The 22,207-nt window shown below is 50.6% G+C and overlaps 1 protein-coding gene across 1 annotated transcript in view; it reads right to left on the reverse strand.

Annotated features, from left to right (window-relative positions):
* Positions 1–21,552, reverse strand: part of WNT7A (Wnt family member 7A) — a 35,159-nt gene extending 13,607 nt beyond the window's left edge. Inside the window, exons 1-3 of the mRNA XM_058812841.1 lie at positions 20,925–21,552; positions 19,891–20,117; positions 9,192–9,463 (exon numbers count right to left, since the gene is read on the reverse strand). Coding sequence (XP_058668824.1) covers positions 9,192–9,463; positions 19,891–20,117; positions 20,925–20,995 — 570 coding nt within the window. The 5' untranslated portion in view covers positions 20,996–21,552. The remainder of the gene's footprint in view (positions 1–9,191; positions 9,464–19,890; positions 20,118–20,924) is intronic.
* Positions 21,553–22,207: the final 655 nt, after the last annotated feature.

A 22,207-nucleotide genomic window follows, 5' to 3' on the forward strand; every position in this document is an offset into this window, starting at 1 on the left:
GGTACCTTAATATAAAGTAGAAGTCTGTTGGATCAAATGAAACAAATATCTCAATGCTAAGGTATTCCTTAGCATAGTTATTCAAATCTACACTTTTCTAGAAAATATTTCAGGACTTTGACTACACCTTTCAGTCTAAATTTGCACTAAGTATAGCAAGGCAAACTTCTCAGGCTGATTCCCTGGGAAAGCAAAAAAGCAAAGCCTGAGCACTCATTTGGTGTCTGGCTTCCTTCTGCCTTCTCATTTCCCACTGGAAATTTCAAATCAAATTCAGCTAAATATGACAAAGTGTAGATATATTGAAAGAAACTTCTGTGAAGTCTTAATCCATGTTTTTTGGACACATTCTCTTGACTCCTTGTTGCACTTCTTTATTTCCAGGCTATTGTGCCCTCTGGATGGTGAATTGTTCTATGCCTGCAGGGTTAATCCAGCCAAACACAACAGTGTGTTCTGGGGCTCAGGAACATCTCCTGGCAGGGCAGCTCTGTCCCCTCGCTGTGGGTGGGCTCCTTTCTGGGACAGGATCTGGAATGCTGCAGGCAAGGCTGGTTCCCAGCAAGGCTCCTGCTCCCAGGAGAGCCTGGCTGGAGCTCCAGGATGGAGCAGCCTCACATCTGGGGTCCAGCCCATGCCATGGCATTCCTGCTGCTGGGCCCAGGGACACCCCTCAGGTGCAGCTCCCTTCCAAGCACCAGAAGGCTTGGGCTGGTTTCAGTAACCAGCACTAACTCAAACTAATCCTGGTGCCTTCTGGCACTAACTGGGCATGAGAGCCAAGCATCCTCCCCGCAGTTCCCTGAAACCTTTCTGTCCTTCCATAGCTCAGTTCTGCATCCTGCCAGTACCAACAGGCCTTGTCTGTGTCCTTGGACTAAAAGGTTGTTCTTCATTCATTGATTTTTTAATTGTTTACTTCAAAATACCTGGAAACTCCTTCCATTAAAGCAAAAGTCTGTTCCATTTGTACAGCACATGCTGGCAATTATTTCTCTTGGTGAGCATTAAGGGCTTCATGAGCTTAGAGTTTTTTGCCATCACGTGTTAATGACAAGGTTTGAACCAAACCTTGGTTTAACTTTCAGTTTTACCAAAACCTCTGCTGAGTTACAGGCTCAGCTCAGGTAACTGAGTTCATGTTCCTGACTCATCACTGAGGCTCTTGGAAACATTCCTGGAGACACTTTCAGGCTCAGGAGGTCTGGGCTGTAACTGCAGAGGGTTCCAGTTTCACACAGCAGGGAGCACAGATCCTGCCCCAAATCCGAGTCCTGGCTTGGATTTGTGAGAGATTTAGTGAATGAGGCTGCACACTGGGAGATCTCCACCAGAATTTGGTGAACACTTCATGTATAAACACAGCCTGATTCTGCATTAAAAGTGGTCTCAGTGAACTGGCCTAACCATTGGTTTCCTGCTGACTTGGCCAACACCAATCTTCTTTGAGTTTTGCTAAAGTGTGGATATGGAAGATCCCAATATCAGGCAAGGAAATCAGTCTTGGGTTTGGAAACCTGAATTTCCAGTGTGACAAATGACAGCTGGAAGAAACAGAACAGTTCTCAATTGCTGCTTCTGAATTTTTTTCAAAAACTTGGGCCAAAATTCAGGTATGAAGCTCAAAAATCTTAGATTCTGATCTCAACACAACATCAAGGAGCTCAGGTTAATAAAAACATTACAAGACACGACAGCCAAGCTCATAGGCCACAGTTAAGGTTAACAGGTGCTGGGTTTTTTCTTGAAACTTTTCATAGAGCAACAGAATGGCTGGAAGAGACCTTGGAGCCCATCCTGTTCCAGCCTCTCAGGTCTGGTTTTTTTTTTCCATGACCAGGATAAGTTTTACAACCCCCAAACACAGCAGGAATCTGCTGTGGCAAGATTGTGTTGTGTGAAAGCTGCATATGCTTCAGATCATTAATGTGTTGTTCCACAACAGGAGAGACACCAAGGACTCTGTCAAGGCTCCAAAGGTGCTGAAAACCCTGGGAGAAGTGAATAATCTACACAGCACCTATTTTTGTCTAGCTGATATTCCCCTCTGAGCACTGAATGACAGGTGTGGTCCTATGGGAAGTGTTGCTAACTGTCCAGAGAGAAAGGCCAGATTAAATCAGAAATTGTCCAGAAACCTGTGACCCAGCCAGTGGCTTTGCTGAGCAAATTAATCACCAAAGCAATCATCTGATTATTGCCATTGTTAAAAGGTGCCCCCTATTAAATTTGGAATTTGAGATCTGTTATTTATGGAGAGAGGCTGGCCCTCAGTCCCAGCTCTCTGTCAGCAGCATGACAGACTGGCAGCTCCAGCAGTCACACACATGAAATGCATGTTTTGCTCATAATGCCAGAATCCTCTAAAACTGCGACTCCGGGCGAGTGATAGCATTTATCATTCCCTAATCTCCAGTGTAAATCAGGAATTCAGTTTTCAACCACATGAGATATAGGAGGGAGCTGAAAGCCAAAATACAAGTAGGACCATGTATCACCATTTCTGATTAGCTGAAAGTGGAGGACAAGTGGAATGAAAATTCATTTTTGTGGATTACAGTTCTTGTGCAGTCCAATTCCCTCTCATAATTTAGACCAACATTAATGCTTCCTTTATCTTACTCTGGGCTGTTGAGAAGATGCAGAGCTTGTCTGTCAAGCTCGGACTTGCTTTAAGACTATTATCTAAAAAGTAGGAAAGCCATAAATAGTGCTTTGATCCTTTCAAACACAAACAAAATGCTCTAAGGCTGCAAGGGATGTGTATTTCTTTTCACACCTAGGAGGCTGCCCAGCAGAGCCTTGGGATGGAGCTGGATGGGATTTTGGAAGCACTCAGCTGCACCCTGTGCTCCCACCAGCCTCAATGGGAGCTTTCCCATTCAGTGAACTGGATTCATTCCAAACTCAGAGCCTGGCCTTTCTGGGAATCCTGCTGCCCCAGCCAACGAAGCTGCCAGGACAGACTTTGTGGCATTTAAGGCTCCTTGGCTAATTGCACTGAAGTACAGCTGGGTGCCAGGCCCTTGGAGGGAAGGCAGGGCCTGAGCACTGGGTGTACCTTGGATGGATGGAACTGGGCCTGGGTCCTTGAGTGCACACTCCTCTTTGCCCCCACAGCCTCATCAGAGGTTTGCCAGATGATGTTTTACACATTGTCTGGCCACAGTGAGGCACAAGCCCTGTGTGTAAACCTTCTCCTCAACATTCTCTGTCTGCCTGGTTTTAATCTAAGCCAGATATTGCACCAGGAGAGCTCCTAGGACCCCCTCCACAGGCACATCTGCTGCACCCAGCACCAGGTTTCCTGGCCTCATGGAGCCAATATTTCTCTGTTAATACTCCTGCTCTGTGAGTGGCAGTGCCATGTGCTGTCCTGGCTGAGCATTCCTTGCAGGATGCTTTGGGCATGGCTCTCTCCAGCACAGGGGTGCCCTGGCCAGGATTCAGGTCAGGGCCTGCCAACCTGCCCTGGCACAGCCCTGACAGTGACAGTGGGGTCTGGCAGAACTGTCACTGCCACTGTCAACAAGGGGCACCACTCAGCTGGGTGTTGGAGGAGCGTCCCTAACATCAAGAATGGGAGTTTCTGAAAAGGAAAATGAGGAACATTTCTGTGCCCATGCCAGAAAAACCAAACCAAACCAAATTAAAAACCAAAGCAAACAAAAAAATCCCACCACAAACAACAACACATTGGAAAGTGTGAAGTGCAATGGCAAAGGCACTGCTAAATCCTGAGCTCCAGGGAATGTGGCTGTGCTGCTGGTACTCCAATATCCTTTGATTGCTGGTGCCAGGAGTGTCAGGGCAGCCTCTCCCAGTCCTGCTGGGCTCTCTGAGATTCTCTGGAGTCTTCAGCAGCTGTGAGCAGCTCCAGGCACAGGAGCTTTATTCTGGTGGGTCCATGAGAGCAGTTCCTGCAGGTGGAGGGGCAGCAGGGCAGGTGTGGCTCTCCCAGCCAGCTGGGCTGTGTGCAGGCACTGCAGGGCTGCCTTACAGCAGCCACATCCCTGTGGAAGGAATCTCCTGCCTCCTCTGTGTCCCCCAGCTGTGCCTGCCAAGCAGACCAGCATCCCTGGGCATCTCTTGGGAGCAGAGCTCCTGCCAGGAGCTGCTGGAATGCTGGGGTCCCTCTGCAACACTGCTCTTCCCCAGGCAGGGCCACTCCAGTGGGGCTGCAAGCCCTTTCACTGCATCTTTTCATGTGTTTAAAGATTTAGCTCAGGCAGAACTATTAAATCTCCAGAATTTCAGGCCTATATTCAGAAAAATAGAAATATTTTTCTGTTGTTTGGCAGCCTCTTTTATCAGCCCTGTCTCTTTCCTAACATGATGCTCACAGTTTTTAAGTCATTCATCTGCAGGAGGTTGTGCTCTGTGCTGCTGCTGGTAGTCAGGTGAAAGGGTAGTTAAAGAAAAAGGCATTTTGAGAGGGGTAGAAATAGCTGTCCCCTCCAGAGAGAGTTAATTGCAGTGGTGATTGCACACCCCACAAGAAGAGGAACATGCTCAGGAAGCCTCATGGCAGCTGAACTCCTGAGGTCAGAGAAGCAGCAAGTAAAGAGTCCCACAAGTGTGGCTTCCCAGGACACTTGGGAGAAGCCCTGAGCTCCTGCTTTCCTAATGCCACAGTGTCACTTCAGCCTTGCTGCAGTTTTCTACAGGATAAAACATTACACACGCCAGTGTGTTGTGATCCCTGCATGATCTATGCCAGGAACACCTCCTGGGTGCTCCCAGCTTTGCTTGCTGTCACAGCAGCTCTGTCAGGCACGTCCTCCACATCCCCAGGAGCCTCGGAGCTGAAGGGGAAATCTGAAACACTCCTGATGTGGAGCATGGAGAGACATTGCAAAGTTAGTGCACCTACACATGCCTCCAAAGAGAAATGCTGAATAAAAATCCACCTTGATGTGCTCTTGAAGGCAAAAGCCTTCTAAATGCAGCCTGTGCCCATGATTTATAACAATGACTCATAATATTGCATTATACTTAATATGATGTAACGCTGATGCAAGATGCCATTTGTGGAATTTCAATGTCACAGGGAAAAAGAGAGGAGAGAGCAGTCTGGTCATGTACCTTGCCATGCTGTCAGAATGAAATGCTCACAGCCACAATGTGTTGAGCCCTTCAGTATCTACTTCGTTATTTTTTAGCAGGATAACTTGGAGAATAACATTTCTGTTTCCTGGAGTATAAATATCTTTCAGACATACATTATTGTGTTACTTACAGTAATTTAATCAACTTCATATTTGAGAAGACAAATTTGCTAACAGACAATTCAGTCTTGCAATTATACCCCCTCACATGGAAGTTTGCAGGGCAAATAAGGATTATGCCTTTAAATTAATTGAAGCTTTATCTCCTTTTTCTGACCCAGCTGTTATGAATTCTCCTCCTGTTCTCACTGTACTGCTTGCTCCTTCCTGCAGTGAATCAGCACTTCAGGAAACACTAATTCAAAGAGGAAAGACACCCTAAACTCTGCTTCTGAAGGTCAGGAATCGCTGCTCTCCAGCAGGTTTGACAAATGAGGTGAGGCTCTGGGGCTGCTCAGGACCAGTCTGAGGGGGGGTGTTGGTGACCCCAGTTCAGAACTCTGCCCCTGCCCTTCCAGCAGCCCGAGGAACTTGTGCTGCACCAGTGAGTCCTGCTGGGTTGTCCCCCAGACACACAGACAGACAGACACACAGACAGAGTCAGAGCCTGTCCCTCAGCGTGGGGAAAGCCGGCCTGGCTGCATTTGTGGTGGGAGCAGCAGGGAATGGCTCCTGTGCCCCTCTCCTGCAGGGCTGCCCCTGGCTGCATTTGTGGTGGGAGCAGCGGGGAATGGCTCCTGTGCCCCTCTCCTGCAGGGCTGCCCCTGGCTGCATTTGTGGTGGGAGCAGCAGGGAATGGCTCCTGTGCCCCTCTCCTGCAGGGCTGCCCCTGGCTGCATTTGTGGTGGGAGCAGCAGGGAATGGCTCCTGTGCCCCTCTCCTGCAGGGCTGCCCCTGGCTGCATTTGTGGTGGGAGCAGCGGGGAATGGCTCCTGTGCCCCTCTCCTGCAGGGCTGCCCCTGGCTGCATTTGTGGTGGGAGCAGCAGGGAATGGCTCCTGTGCCCCTCTCCTGCAGGGCTGCTCCTGCTGCATCCTGGGCGTGCCCCGGGGGTTTCCAGCACGGCGCGACCCGAGCTGCTCAGCAGTGGAACAGGGATGTTCTCCACCTCTGACCTCTGAAATCCTCCGCATCTGACACCCTCACCTGTCTCATTTCCAGCAAGAGCTGACAGATTGAGGAATTACAGAGTATCCTGAGCTGGAAGGGACCCTCAGGGATCACCCAGCCAAGCCTGGCCCTGCAAAGATATCCAACAATCCCACTCTGGGCATCCCTGAGAGCCTTGTCCCAAGGCTCCTGGAGCTCTGGCAGCCCTGGGGCTGTGCCCATTCCCTGGACAGCTGTACCCTTGATAACTGTACAGAGCTGTGTGCTCAGGATGTTCAGAGGCTGCTGCTGGCACCCAGGGAGCACTGAGACATTGCCTGGGTTAAACAGGACTGTGAGAGGCTGGAAAGCCTTGACCTGAGGTCTCCAGGAATCCTGGATCAGGCTTTTCCTGGTGGTTCTCTGTGGGTTCATACCCTGCAGTCCCTTCTGTGCCCAGTGCTCCCAGTAAGCCCAGCAGAACATTCTCACCCACTGAGATGGAATGGATGATTTTATCAGTGGTTCTCAAGAAGACAACTCAATATTGATGGATCTGTGCCTTTCTAGAGTGCATCCTGAACCACCTGCAGTAGGTGTCACCTTGAAGAAGGAGCCTGTCACAGATGAGCACCAGGTGAGTGGGCACAGCACAGTTTCACATTGCAGGCCAAAGAAGCAGAGAGGCTTTTGAACAGAATAGCAATGCCTACAGGTGCTGGTAAGAAATCAATAAGAATTGATTTATTTTTGGAAGCCTGGTAGGTGCCACTCTGTCTCCCAAGTGCATAAATATCATCAAAACCTAGCCATGGGCAAGTGAAACAAGACAAGAATTTGTAGCCCAGAGGAAAGCCACCATGAATAGATTGTTTGGAGGCTGATAAGATCCATACTGCTCCAAAATGGAGTTCCACCTCACAACAAGGCTGTCTTTGTTGTGGAAGAGTCAGGTTGTGAGAGTCCTGGCATGCCAAATACCTGTAATGGCCTCCCCTGCCAATTGTCTTTAAATACTGTGATCTTTCACACAGGAGCAAAGCCTGAAAGAAATCTCTCTAGCAAAAACATCATTTGTTCAATCTCTATGGGACAGTGGAGCAACAAGCCTCCCCTCAGTCCTGTTACTCCTTCTCTCCCCTGCAGATTTCAAGCAGAGATGTGTTCGAACAAAGATGGGTAATTTTGCTCTGTGAGGATGCAGGAAGAAGTGCAGAGCTATCTCCAGATCAGAGCAGTTCCTGAGCCTGCTGGAGAAATGGCAGATGGCCAGAGATAGCACAAACCACTGCTCTCCCAGATTACAATGAGGAGAGCTGAACCTTCCAGGCACAAGCTTCCAGGACAGCAAATTGTGCACAGAAAGGTGAGAAACACGAGGAGCCTGGCAGGGAGGCTGGGGAGGCTCCTGTAGCCCTCCTTCCCACAGCCACCTCCAGCACCAATGGCCCTGCTCTGCCCACACTCCATACTGGGGGATAACCAAGGTAAAAAATGCATCTTTTCTGTTTCTCTGCATTTTTAAGCTTTGCTTTGGGGAAAAATTTCTGGCCAGCAGGCAGTTCCAGCCATGTTTGCAGTCTGGTGTAGGCTGCTGTGTCATTTCCTGGGAATCTTTTACTGCCAGCACCCATCAAATACAAGCAGACCTTTCAAGGAAGTAGCTGTGCCACAAAACTCCTCTGCTATTTTTTGTTTCACTGGGTCTGTGCCTGTACAGCAGAGCAGGCTGTGGGTGTTGGTGCTTCACCAAGCTTTTCAGGATGTGCCTTCATGCTACCAGAAGCTAAGTAATAAAGATCTCAGAACCATTCATTTTGCAAATATGAATGCTCAATTCTTGAGCTATTCTCAGAATTCAGGGTTCATTTTGCGGGGGTTGAAGCACAAGTTTTGGCACCACAGAGCCAGACACAGGCATTTGGAATACTACACAGAGTAAAACCCAGAATCTCACCTATAAAACTCCTACAGTAGCATTAAATTAAAGAAGGGTTAGGCCTTTGTTTGGGGTGGAAATGGCTTTTCTTCAATACAATCTGCCTGGCTCCAGCATAACTGGAGATGTCTCAGAGCCTACAGGTAATTACCACAACAAAAATAGCATCCACAAATTAACTGCTGCTTCCAACTTCCTTCTCCTATTTGCCTCTAAGTCACACTCACATGATGCTGGAATCAGGAATTGCATAGGAGGAGGTAAAGGAGAGCTGAGGAAGCAAGGACTGACTTCCCTGAGAGATAGGATCAGCAGAACTCGTGCAGGGAGAGCCCTGCTGGGCTGTGGGGAGCACACAGGCTGCCCTGGCTATCCCAGCTGCTGGAATGGAGCCACAGCCCCGCTGGGACAGCCTGGGAATGCCTGGCCCGCAGGGAGCAGGGCTCAGAGCAGGCTCCTGTGCCCGGCCCAGCTGCCACTGGAGATTGGACACCCGGCCAAGGCAGCAAATCCCGGGGCTCAGTGCTGGGGATCCCCAGGAATGCTGGCTGCGGGAGCTGCTGGGGCCCTGCCTTCCCCAGCACTGCCTCAGCAGCAGCAGCTCTCAGTCCCAAAGGATGGGGTGGGTGGCAATGCTGCCATGCTGAGCCCAAACCCGAGTGACAGTGGCACACTGAGTGACAAGAGCTCAGCCTTTCCCTCCTCGCAGGGGCGGCTCTCACACAAAGAGCAACGTTTGAACAGCAGGGTTGAAAATGATCCCTTTTCAGCTGAGTGAGACATTCATGTCTGAACCTGACAAGACTCCTGCTCACCCACACAGCAGCAGGCAGCTTGTTACCAGAAGTACCGTTTGACTCCCCAGATAAAACACTTGTTTGATTTTTTTTTTTCCCCTTTCTTACAGCTGCAAAGAGTAACATTTAGACAAATGCTTGACAAGCAGACGGTCCAACAACCTGCCAAGGTGCCTGCTCGTGTGCTGTGAACGATGGCAGCACCACGCAGGGCACCCAGCCCAGCCCCGGGGTGGGCACGGGGACAGCGGGCACTCACCTTGCGCCCGGCCTCGTTGTTGTGCAGGTTCATGAGCGTCCTGGCATTCTGCTTGATCTCCCGGGCGTCCACGAAGACCTTGGCGAAGCCGATGCCGTAGCGGATGTCGGCGGAGCAGCCGCCCCATTTCCAGCCCTCCTCCTTGTGGTACTGGCCCTGCTTCTCCTTGTCGCAGCCGCAGTCGCTGAGGTTGCCCTGCGTGCAGGCTGCCGTGATGGCGTGCGCCACGCCGGCCGCGATGATGGCGTAGGTGAAGGCGGCCTCCCTGCTCCCTGCAAGGCAGAATGGCCGTGAGCGGCGGGCAGGGGCACGGCGGGGGAGCGGCAGGGAATGGCAGGGGATGGCAGGGAACAGCAGGGAAGGGCAGGGAACAGTGGGGGAACGGCAAGGCCTGCAGGCACACAGCACCCTGGACATGCTGGAAACTGCTCCATGAACATCAGGGCCCGTGGGCACACAGCACTGGAAACCTGCTCCATGAATGACTGTGGGCACACAGCACGGGAAACCTGCTCCATGAAGGGCAGTGCTGTGGGCACAAGGCACTGCCTGCTCCGTGAACAACAGTGCTGTGGGCACACATCACCCTGGAAATGCTGGAAACCTGCTCTATGAATGGCAAGGCCTGTGGGCACACAGCACCCTGGAAATGCTGGAAACCTCCATGAACAGCTGTGGGCACACGGCACTCTGGAAATGCTGGAAACCTGCTCTGTGAATGGCTGTGGGCACATGGCACCCTGGAAATGCTGGAAACCTGCTCTATGAATGGCAGGGCCTGTTGGCAGGGCCCCACTGTGCTGCCTGCTCCATGAATGGCTATGAGCACACAGCACTGGAAACCTGCTCCATGAACAGCAGTGCTGCGGGCACACAGCACCCTGGAAATGATGGAAACCTCCATGAACAGCTGTGGGCACACGGCACTCTGGAAGTGCTGGAAACCTGCTCCGTGAACGGCTACGAGCACAGAGCACTGGAAACCTGCTCCGTTATTGGCAGTGCTGTGGGCACACAGCCCCATGAACAGGGCTCTGGCCCCTGGGACTGACCTGCTGCGTGCTCATTCCTAAAGCCACGGCTCTCCATGAGGCATGGGGAGATCAAGTGTTGTTCAGGCTGATGCCTTTGGAGTTTAGCTTTTTTATGTTTCAAATCCTGTACTGATCAATGTATAACTCTAAATGCCATACAGAGTGTTAGCTACTGTCTCCATGTTTTGGTCAGACAAAAAATCCCTTTAAGCCTGAAACTCAAGGACATCCTACAGCCTCAGAGCCCGAAAAGTATAAACAGAAATGAATGGGGAGGAGGAAACTTGGGGTAAATGACTTCAATATCTGCAGCTGTAATTGAAGAATTAACCCCTGATATATAAAAGGACCAAACTTATAATTGTCTGAAAAATTCATGACCACTGTCCATTCTCGGTGCAGTCTCTGGGAGGCGTCTGGCAGCCCAAGGAGTCCCTGTTAAAGACTTTCAATAAATACCCACTTTATTCTCTTTACCTTGCCTAGCCTCTGTTCTAGGGGCCACTCCAAGGCATCAAGCCAGCTTCATCTCTGTATTTCCAGATGCTATTAGAAGTAGGCAAACTAAACTTAAACCAAAAGGATGGGGTGGAAAATGTTTGAGCTCAAAAATAAAGAAAGAAAGGAAAACAAAATAGGTGGGCTTGGGGGGGGGGGTTAAATTTTGAAAGCACCCATATTAAACCTTTTAAAAATTCAGCTCAGAAATAGGATTTTATTTAAAAATTTAATTCTGCACTAAATTGTAATTTTACAGAATGACCACTTCTGTTTGACTGGCGTTCTGAAAACATTCTAACTCAACTGGGATGATTTTTTCACATGGTAGGTGTCAAACATTTTCAACGCTGACGTCTATGCTGACTCAATGAAATTAGTCTTGGTTTAATTTCAAAATTTCTCATAAAATGAAGAAAAAATCCTGACCGGTTGTAGGCACTGTGACCAGAGCAAGGTGAAGTAACAGCCTCACCAGAGGCTGTGCGACAGAGGTTGGGTCAACATTACCTTGTGCAACAAGGCCATAATTACAGGCTTCTGCTTCCTGAGGGGGGGTTCTCACTTTAAGATTTAATTTCTCCTTTTGAAGTTTGGTTGCATGCTGGTGTATTTCCTACACATGGACCCTACGGGATCTGTGAGGCTTTGGGGGCCAGTTCAGCTGAGAGGGCCCTTCACAGCCTGAGGAGGCTTGCAGAGGTTGCCCATGTATGTCAAACAGCCCTTAAAATTTCTTTGGATCTCCCAAACCAAGAACTTGTCCTACTCTTATTTCTCCAATGACAAAATGCACCCTTGTTCAATAGGATCAGAATCAGGCCCTTAATTAGGGGAGTGCAGATGGGAAGATCTGCTTCCCTTCTCCAAGTGCTCCTCAGCTGAGTCCTGGCAGACCTCAGCTGCTGGCAAGAGTCTGTTGCCCATGAAACAAGCCCATTTGTGCTGCTCCTTGCATTTCACCAAAAAAAAAAAAATTCATTTGGGAAAGAAACCTTACAATACTTCAGCCTTGGCTGCATCCCTTTTGTGTAATATGATCTGGATTTCTCTGCTTGTCTCTTTCAATGATAAATGTTCACTTCCTTATATCGAGGAAGTAAAATGGAAAACAAGATGACATTATCACAATCTGTTAATAGTCAACTTCGTGCCCTCTATTTACAAAGGCAGTATTCCCTAATGCTGCAACGTGCTGCATTTATTAAGGAACTTAATAAATATTAAGGAACAGTCAATTATCTGACTTTCTCAAAGGATTCCTTGTTTCTCCTTACTTAAAAAAACCCATAAAATTATTTGTTTTGACCATGGAAATTGGAGATGAAGCTTTCTAGAACTCTTGGCTTTTTATAAAAATCTGAATATGGAAGAGAAATGCCAGGCTTTAGGTGTATTTGGAGTTGTGCTCCTCCTCCAGTTTACACTCATCAACACCCTCACTATTTTAAGCACAACACCATGAAAAAGGCACTGGTGGACAGTGTACAATAAGTTCCACTTTATCTCTCAGAGGGCAGCACTGCATCACACCAGATTTCTGCTCCACAAAGCAGCAAATGGGACACTGTCAAGGAAATATTTCTGAGTTGAATTTACATGTGGTTATTTTCTCCCTTTGATTTTTATCAGATTACTTTTGTTCAGCACAAGTTATTTTCAAGTTCTAGAACAAAAACCACTGGAAGATCACTTGAATCTGACATACTCAGCATTGTAGAGGCTGAGCACCTCTTTTGCTTTTTAGAGGGGAGAAAAATACAATGTAGAAAATACAAAATTAGTACAAGCAGAGTCAGGAACCATTGTCAAGCTTGATCATAAATTACATTACATGAATTATTTTATACGTTTGTCTTATTTGGGAGAAAATCTTAGCAGCTTTTAAAAACTCAAATTTTGGAGATTACAATGTAAACAAAGCAAGTGCCTAGAAGGATTGGCCCAAGTAGGAAGTGCCTTGGCACTCGTGCAGTGGTGATAAAGTGATGTGGGTTTGTCACGTCTGCATCCAACTGTTCCTGTTTTTCCATAAATGATTGACTTTTCAAGTCTCATTACCCTGGCCTGGCTCACAGAAATGCCAGCATGGGAGGGAAGCTCAGAGCAGCCTGAGTGTCTTCTGTGACAGTGCTTGAGGTCCCAGGGGTTTGTGCCCCAACAGGGTAACCTGAGCATGGGGGTGCTCCTGCCACTTTTAAGCAGAATTTCTACTCCTGTTCTTTGGATTGAAATTCCTGGAGGATCTGAGGGGGAAATGTGGCTTTACCAAGGTATGGCCAGGCAGCTGCTCCTACAGATGTTGGGCAAAGGTGGAGAGTCACCTGTCACAGAACCATGGAATCCCAAAGGATTTGGGTCAGAAGAGACCCTAAAGCTCCTCTCATTCCACCCCTGCCACGGGCAGGGCATTTCCAGCACTCCAGGGTGCTCCAAGCCCCGTCCAACCTGCTCTGGACGTGTACAAGAATTGCAAGCCCTCCTTTCAGCTCCCAAATCACACATTCTTCTCCTTATCTCAGACAAACCATGGTAAACACTCCAGAGCTCAACTCCAAGCACTGGAGACTCCAGAGAAGGATCTGGCAGCAGTCAGAGCTCGCTCTGGCCATTCACAGGATGACCTGACAGGTTCCAGCCATGGCTCTGCTCCCTCAGCCTCACCTGGGGCTCTCCCCAGCCCCAGCCAGTGCCTCAGGGCTGTGGGACTTCAGGGGCTTCTCTCCAGGTGTTGGACAGAAACATCCTCCTGCTTTTCCTGTGTTTTTCTGGACTGCAGTGAGGTGTGCAGCACACTGCAGCTCCATTTGCTCTGACGGCAGAGAGCTTGGCACTGATGGCTCCCAAAATTTCTGCAGCTCCACCTGCTGATGCAGATCCTCTCCCAAAGCACTGGGGTCCTGTCTGCAGCCCCTGCTCTGGGCAGGGCACCTTCTCAGGCTCTCTGTGCCTGTGTCTGAGCTCTGCACAGTCAGGCACCACCCTGGGGAAGCACTGAGAGGGTCCCAGGTGGGTGCAGACACAGGGATTGGCAGGGCAGCTTCTCTCCTCACACTGAGCACAGTTACACACACCCCATGCACACCTCGGAGCCTTCATTCTGCAAACACTCACTGTGTGCCTCTGAGTTTGGATGTGTTTGCTAGGCTGGGTTTGGGCTGAGCAGCCTGTCTGCCAGCTGCACTGACTGCTATGCATTCTGCTTTTAATTTAGCTAACAACACTTGGGTTTCAGTTTAATCTTTACATTTGAAGACTTTGTAAAAACTTCATTGACGCAGATTAGAAATGGGAACTTTTTTTTAAAAGGAGTGCAATACCTTGATGTTGTTTGGGAAACAAAGCCTGAGCCTGCAAAATGCAGAGTGGATTTACTTGCAGGAAGTCAGTAGGTGCTCAGTAGTTTGGGATCTAAGGGTGCTTCCAAACAGCCTGTCCTGCCCTATCAGTCCCCCTCATAAATTGACTAAGCTGTGAAATAAAAGAGAGACAAATTTCTGTTTATCTCACTGGAAAACATGGGTTGTATTTTCTGCTATTTAAAGCCAAAGGGTCAGAGAGGGAGTTATCTGCAGTGACATGAGCTGAAATATGATTGGGAAAATATAAAGATGGAAAACACAGCGTACCTTGCCAATTATGTGCCACAGCAAACATTACTCCTCATCTCTCTATAGGGGCCATAATTCACAGCCTGGAAAAACGCAGAGCAGAACCCATCCCCTGCCTGCTTCGGGCTTTGCCTCCTCCTTCTTTGGTAGATACAAATGGTCTGCCAGGATTTCTTATTTTCATTTTTCTTTAATCTAGCACAAGTGATTAATAAGAATGGTAGCTTAAAAAAAAAAATTCTCTTCCTAATTTTTTCTTCCCCTTCTCTACAAAGTTTGGCGGGTTGGTGCCTTAAAATATTGTATTCAGTTGGAATGAAAAGGATGCTTCCCTATAAAACAGCACTGTGGCTTTACAAAGATTAGTACAGGTAAATAAAGTACAAAGGGGCTTTAAGAGGCATTCAAGACTCGGGGGGTTTATGCCCTGCCCATTTTCATGAACTAAAGTTCCTTTCATCAACACATTAAATTCTTGAAGAGGAAACACTCCAGCTAGAGTGATTATTTCTGAAAATACCCCCTTGAAATTCATAAAGTTACTACTCAAGACACGTGCACTGCAAAACTCAGAGCCACTATTTTGGAGTTCAGATAAGTCTCCCCTTCTGAGGGGGCTGTGAGCCCCCAGACCCCAGCGCTCCTGGGGAACCCTGCCCTGCCACAGATCTCCCACTTCCCCAGCCAGATGCAATCTCTCTGTTCCTCTGGAACAAGTACTCACAAGACACATCTGAAGGCAGGTATGAAAACCTTGTGATGGGAATTCCAACTGCAGTGACCTTGGGGCAATGTTTTATCTTGCAGTGACAGTCCTTGCTGAGAAAGATTGACTTTTTGGCACAAAGCAGCTTTGGATGATCAGGCCATATTTCAGCCTGGCCTCTGTTTTGCCTGCAAATAACTGTTCTCCCGCAAGACACTGACAGTAAAAACTGGTTGTAGGGGCTGGAAACCTAGCACAGAAATTCAAACTCTGACCTCACCTGACTAGATAGAAAGACTCCAGTTAATTACAATTTTTTTTCTGTGCATCTTGGGGGCTTCCTAACAGCAGTGGTTGAGAAAACAGAGTACTTCTCAAACTTTCCTCTAAATATTGACCAAACCACATAGTGCAGCAGCACTCAGAACTTTGTTTCCCACAGAGCTGGGCAGGTGATCTTCCATGCAAAACAAAAACAAGAAGGATTTTCCTGACAGAGCTCCAGGAGCGTTTGGACACTACTCTCAAAGGGATTGTTGGGGTGTCTGTGCAGGGACTCCATGATCCCTCAGGGTCCCTTCCAGCCCAGGAGGTTCTGGGATTCTGGGATTCCACCAGTGGTTGTTCACTTGGTCTGTTATTCTGGAATTCAAACAATCAGACTTTAAAACCTGGCACGGGAAACTGCAGCAGTGCTTAAAATCAAAATGCTCCCTGAAATGACTGAAGATTAAATCTGTTCTTCAGCACACCTGTACTGGGATGTTTTCACAAGTGTTTGTCTATAACACAGTGACAATATGAAGATTTACTCATAACTTTCCTGTTAAATTTTGTGTTAAATCTACCCAGCTGGAGAGGAAAATGTCCTAGATCTTCTTCTCTTTTCCATACCAGCAGGAGAGCTGGCAGCTCTGAGCAGGTTAGGGAAGGCTTTGCCTTGTAGGACAGTTGCCATTTGCTTCAATAGGCAGGAGTGGGAATGTCCCTCTTCCCTTATGGTGTTTGAAGCCATAGAAGAAAAGTTGATTTTAGTACCTGGCAAATGAGTGAGTGCTAATTCAGTGCAGTGCAGTGGACAGAGGAAAGGCAGCAGGCTCTCCTGGTTTAGTGTGTGCCTCAGGGCAGCCCGGGGTGATCCCTGAGCCAAAGGCATCAGCACACCGTGCAGAGCTGCCCTGCTGTGCTCATCAGCTTTGGGATCAGCCTGCCTATGGGGACTCTTCTTCTGATTTCAGCTTTCCTTATGCCCAAGAGTAATGTCAGGTGGGTGAAGTATCAATGGGATTGCACTGAAGCATTTTCCAGGGTAGAAGAGAGTGAGGAATTGATGCATTTTAGTAAGGCCAGGATGAAGAGCTGGCTGAAAGGTTTTGCTGAAATGCTCCTTGCAGACCACCACTCACACCTCAGAGCTCCCTCCATCCTCCCCCTGCTGGGTCCTTGCAGCCTTTGCAGGGCTCTTGTGCCTCTCTTCTCTCAGTTCTGTCCTGAGGGGTCTCCACTTGGCCATGTCCCTCTGCTTTGTACCACTTCACTTTCTTGTTTAACAGTGCCAGTGCTGCTCACTTGTGGCAAAAGGAGATGGGGTTTTTCCCCCTGTGATGCCAGTGTGGTGGTGTCCTCCAGATCCCATGAAATGTGGTTGTGCCCAAGGCAGTCCTTTGGGACACCAGCAGAGTCACTGCTGGCCACCTGCTCACGAGGTTGCACCCTCAGAACAGGCCCCTGAGGCACCTGATGGAAAGAAAGCCTTGGCCACAGCAGCTCTCACTCTTCCCGTGATCCAGCAGAGCCCAAATCTGATTTTCAGACTCCATCAAAGGCATCTCAGATCCTCGGGCTTGAACCACGTTTCACCTGAAGACAGACAGGCAGAAGGGTTTGGGCCTCTCCTGCTTTAAAAACATTGGTTTTGATTGTGGCCGTCCTCAGGAACAGAACTGCTGACCACTGTGGCAAATATATTTGGTTTTAAGTGTGTCCATAATTGCAGCGTTGCGTCATCTCCATGGTTATTTTAGAAATTCTCTCTGCCACTCTACATTATTAATAAGGTGTCTGTGGAATGGTCTAGAAAAATCATCCCTGTGTTGGTCTGGGCTCCATTGCTCCCTCTGGGACCGGAGCAGAGCAGTCTGGTGGCACTTTGTGACTTCTCTGCGTGTCCTGGCACTGCTGTCCCCAGCTGGCATGGGGTCACATCCACTGGGTGTCAGGAGGGGACACAGAACACCTCTCTTTGGAAGGGCAAAGCAGATAAAATACCCAGGAAATGGAGAGTCAGCACTGGGCACTGGTGGGAGCTCACTGCCACCAGTGGGAAACTCAAGCCCATGAACATAAAAATGCTCTAGGATGAATCCAAAGGGTTGCTCACTGTACCTCTACAGATAAACTCCACAAATAAACTATCACTTCACTGGATGATGGGTTGTATGTGAATTTTTAAAAATACTCACATGCTGCAGGTTAGAACAGGGAAATATTGTTTGATGCTTTCCTTCTAGAGAATTCCAAGTGTTTCAATAAGGTTAATATTCCTGTTGCCATTTTAAAGATTGGAAAAGAGAAACACAGAAGAGTGTGCCATGACCCTTAGCTACACAACAGCAGGGCCAGGAGGGGAATTGCCCTGAGTGGCAATAAGAGAATTTAAATAATTGCAGTATATTTGCACAACATTCATAGAATTCAGGGTAAGGCACTCAGACCTGATCTCCTGTTTGTGTGCACCAAATTTGACTTATGGCTTTATGGCACATGGGTTGCACCCTTTTTAACCAAGGAAAATATTATTTAACCTGGAACACACCCTGGCAGAGATCCTTGGGAAAGAGCAAGAGATGCCTTTTCCCCATAGCCATAGAAAGATGAGCTGTGTCAGATGTTCAGGGTTTCTATACCTGCTGAAGGGAAGAAGCAGAAGAACAAGGAGACCACCTGAACAGGAACACTTACAAATATTTTGTGGTGTTTGAGAGCCTAAGTAGTTTTATCCTTGAGACCACAGGAATGTCTGTGCAAAAGAAAAAATCACCTTTGGATTTCAACCCCCTGTGATTTTTTCCAAAGTCTACTTTAAAAATATCATGTGTCACCTGTTTAAATTTGAAGGGTTTGTTATTCTTTAAATTATTTTTATGGAGTTTTGTAATTTGGATGCCATTCAACTCTTGACTGTGTTCTGAAACCAAGGAAGAATTTGCCCTATCCATCTTAGCCTCATAATGGATAGATAGAACATATTAAGAGTTATCACCTCAAAGACAGATCAAAGTCTACTTCCTTTGATATTGACTTTCTTTAAAAGGGCCTAAATATAACCCGCTAGCTAAATAATTCAATTTTCGGAGGGAGGGAAGGAACTGAGAGCATGTTTACACAACAGACCACAACAACTCCACAATTTTCTAATTTCTGGGAGAAGAAAACTCCTTCTCACATTTTCTGCTTAAGGAAATGTTACTCTTGGACTAAAAGAGCCCAAACCTGCCAACCATCCAAATGGACTCCTCACTGACAGAAGTGGCAAACACTCGCCTGCATCGCTGACAGGAAGGGCTCAGCTCAAGGAACAGAAACATGAGTGAACCTGGATAAATGCTCCATTTTCAGATTTCCCGAGCGTTGTGCAGGGAGCTTTTTCCCTTGTCTACCTGAGCCACTCTGATTATCAAAGGTTTTCAAAGGCAGGGTTTCCAAACTGAGACGAATTCTTCTCTTCCTGCTCTTTCCTTACCCAAGTCCTGGAGAGCACCTGCCAGTGTGCCCTGCTGTGGTAAAACACACACCCAGCGCTCTCAGGGGCTCCAGAGCCTCTGTGTTCCATGGCAGTGCCAGCAGTGAGGGCCTGGCACAGATCCTGCCCTGGGCCTGAGCAGTGCCTGGGGCCAGCCCATCCAGGGCTGCCCTGGCCCCTTTCTCTGGGCTGCCTGCTCTCCTCATGAAACATCCACATTTCCTACCATGCTAAGTATTGCTTGATGGTGTTTCTGGGTTTTTGCAACTTCATTTTACACGGAGAAGGACTGGAAACCACAGATCCTTCTGGGCGTGGAATGCAGTGCTGTGAGCTTTCAGTGCTGTCTCTAAAAAAGACAAGCCTGTATTTGGAAAGCACATTCCTTGGTCTTTGCATTTTAAGTGGAGTCAAAGAAACCTTGGGTAAGTTTCACTACAGTGTTTTGCAGAATGGGGGCATGAGAGTTTTAATCTCAGCCCTATTTCTTCAGGTATTTACATTAGTTATTATAAATGCTGCTTTAGTTCAGAATTTGCATATATTTTGTGCTGCTGCAATAACTGAAAGCATGGAAAATGGGATCTTCTGTCAGTTGATTGGAGCAGCTTTTGTGAATGCCCTGACATCCCAAAGCAGAACACACCCACTCTTCCTCGTGGCACAGGGGCACAGCTGCTGTGCAAGGATTCTGTGTGCTGGGAATCTCTCACAGCGAGACTGATGGCTGTGCCTGGATCCCACATCAGCCCAGTAACCCCACAGGTGCAGTTCCAGCTCTGCTCAGCACCCTGGCTCTCACTGCTGCCTTCAGCAAGAGCCAGTCCTCTTTTGTCCCATCCCTAAGAACATGAATCGGGTCCTGTGCACACATGGGAAGCTTTTTGGGGAGGATTTCTGAGAGCAGGGCTGTGAAATAGCGCCCAGGTGGGAGCTGGCACACATGGGAGTGAGGTACAGGCAGGTGCCCTGCCGGGAGGGAGCAGGTCAGCAGTGCCAGCAGAGCGCCCAGGTGCGCACAGTGCCCGCGGTGCCCGCAGTGCCACCCCGGTGCCCGTGCCGCCATCCCGTGCCCTCGGGCGGGCGGGTCAGAGCCCAGAGCACGTACCCACTTTGAGCTCCTTGCCGAAGACCGTCCGCTCGCCCAGGGCCGAGCAGTTCCAGCGCCCGTTGCGGAACTGGAACTGGCACTCATTGATGCCCATCTGGGACCCTTCCCCGATGACAATGATCGCGTCGGGCCTGCTCTGGCAGATCGCCCGCTGCCGGGGGGCGAGCCCCGGGATCTTGTTGCAGATGATGCTGGCTCCCAGGGCCACCACAGAGGAGAAGCCCCTGCAACGACAAGACGGCGGCGGAGGCTGAGGGCAGGCGGGTCCGGGGGCAGAGCGGCACCGCCGCCTCCCCGTGCCCCGGGGAGCGCCCGCCTTTGCCCGCGCTGCCCTCTCCCCGTCCCTCTCTCCGAGCCGGGGCACAGATGGACAGAGCGCACTGCCCTCGCCAAACCAGGAGCAAACTTCCTCCTGCCAGAATTAAAGCGCGGGCAGCGGCATTGTGTGCCCGGGCCGCGCACTGGCGGAGGGCTGGGAGGGTTTTCCCAAAGCTGCCGAGCAGTTGGAGGAGAGAGGGAGAGAAGGAGACAGAGAGGGAAGGAAGGGAGGGGGACAAGCCACGCTGCCTGCCCCGGGGCGGCCTCCTCCCGCACGCAGCGCACCTGGCCGGGGATGCTGCGGGTCCGGAGCGCCGCCGCCCTCCCTGCGCCCCTCCCGGGCCGGCGGCGATGTCCCCCCGGGCGGAGCGGCCGAGGGATGTCCCTGCCGGAGGCGCGGGCAGGTACCGGCCAGGGAGCGCCCCGCACCGGGCTGGGACAGGGCCGGCTGCCCGGGAATCGCCCCGGCGTCCCTTCCCGGCACGGACCCAGCCCCTCGCAGCCCCGCACATCGCCCCCCGGGAGGGTCGCTCCGAGGCGCGCTTTACCTGTCCTTAGAGAAATAATCGTGATCTCCACCATCATCACTTCTTTTTTTTTTTTTTTTTTTTTTGAGACTTCTCGAGTTAAATAGTAACAGGTCTGGGCAGGTTGGACTGAGCGCGAAAGAGAGCGCGATTGTTATAAGGGAAAGAAAAAAAAAAGTTACTTACCCAATCTTGATATACACAATCCCCAGGCTCAGGAAGATGTGGAAGATCCAGCGCCTTGTTTTCCTGTTCATATTCCTTGCTTGCCGTGGCTCAGACCAACACGCGAAACGATGCCCGGCGCGCCCGGGGCCGGGGCCGCTCCGTCGCTGGCGCTCACGGCCGCCCGGCCGAGCGGGGCAGCCGCCGCCGCGCCCCGCAGCGCCCGCGGCTCCGCGCCGAGCCCCGGCCGGCGGCTCTGGGCATGGCCCCGCTGCGGGCGCTGTCCGGGAGCGCGGGGCCGGACGGGCTGCGGGGTGCTGCGAGCCGCGTGCCCACCTTCGGTGTGAATTGGCTCTCTCTCTTCTTCACACAACACCCCCCCCCTTTTTTTTTTTTTCCTCTCTTTCTCTCTTTTTCAGCTACTTGGGCGTGTTCTCCAAGGAGGGAGTTGTCCAGCCGGGGGGGAAGCGAGGCGGGGAGGTGGGCAGGAGGGGAACAGGAGCGGCAGACGGATCACCTGCCTGCGGGCAGGCTCAGCGCGATCCTCCTGCCGCGGGCACGGCCCGGGGGAGCGCGGCGGGGGCTCCGGGGGGTGTCACCGGGGGACGCCCCCGGGGCTGGCCCCGGCCCGCCGGGCGGCATCGGGGGCCCGCACCCCGCGCTGCTCCGCGCCGGCTGCGGGGCCGCAGCTTTGACTCCGCGCTCGCCGCCCGCTCGCCGGGGCCGCCGAGCACCTGGGGCCGGTTTTATGCGTTTGTCCCGACGCTCCTCCCCCCGGTCTGCCTCCCGCGTGTCGCGGGCTGTCCCGCAGCCTCCCGGTCCCCGCGCCGAGGTGAGCCCCGGGCGGCCGCAGCATCCCCGGAGCGCCGCCCCGCCCGCACCGGGGGGGGCCGGGAGGGAGCCCCGTGTGCCCGCAGTGACCTCCCCGTCGGCTTTGTGCCGATCCTTCAGTGACAGGGCACGGCTCGGTCCCCGTGGCCGCGCTCCGAGCCCGCGCTGGGGGCGGCCCGGGGGCTGCGGCCGCCCGGGAGCTCCGCGGAGCCGCCCGCCTGCCGCGGGCGGGGGCGCCGGCCCGGCCGGGAAGAGGATCCCGGCTCCTCGTTGCGGGAATTTACACGGATATGGTGACTATTTTATTATCCACTTAAAATATTTCTAACAGGGAGGTTACCTAAATGATAACAGGGGTGTGGTGCGGGAATTGTTCTGCTGATAATGTTTTTCTGATGACAGAAACACGATGACAGGATTCCTCGGCGTCCTTCGGAGGAGCCGAGCTGGAGCCGGGCTGGAGCCCCTCTCCG

The sequence above is a fragment of the Ammospiza caudacuta genome, chromosome 12, assembly GCF_027887145.1.
Source record: "Ammospiza caudacuta isolate bAmmCau1 chromosome 12, bAmmCau1.pri, whole genome shotgun sequence".
NCBI classification, from domain to species: Eukaryota; Metazoa; Chordata; class Aves; order Passeriformes; family Passerellidae; genus Ammospiza; species Ammospiza caudacuta.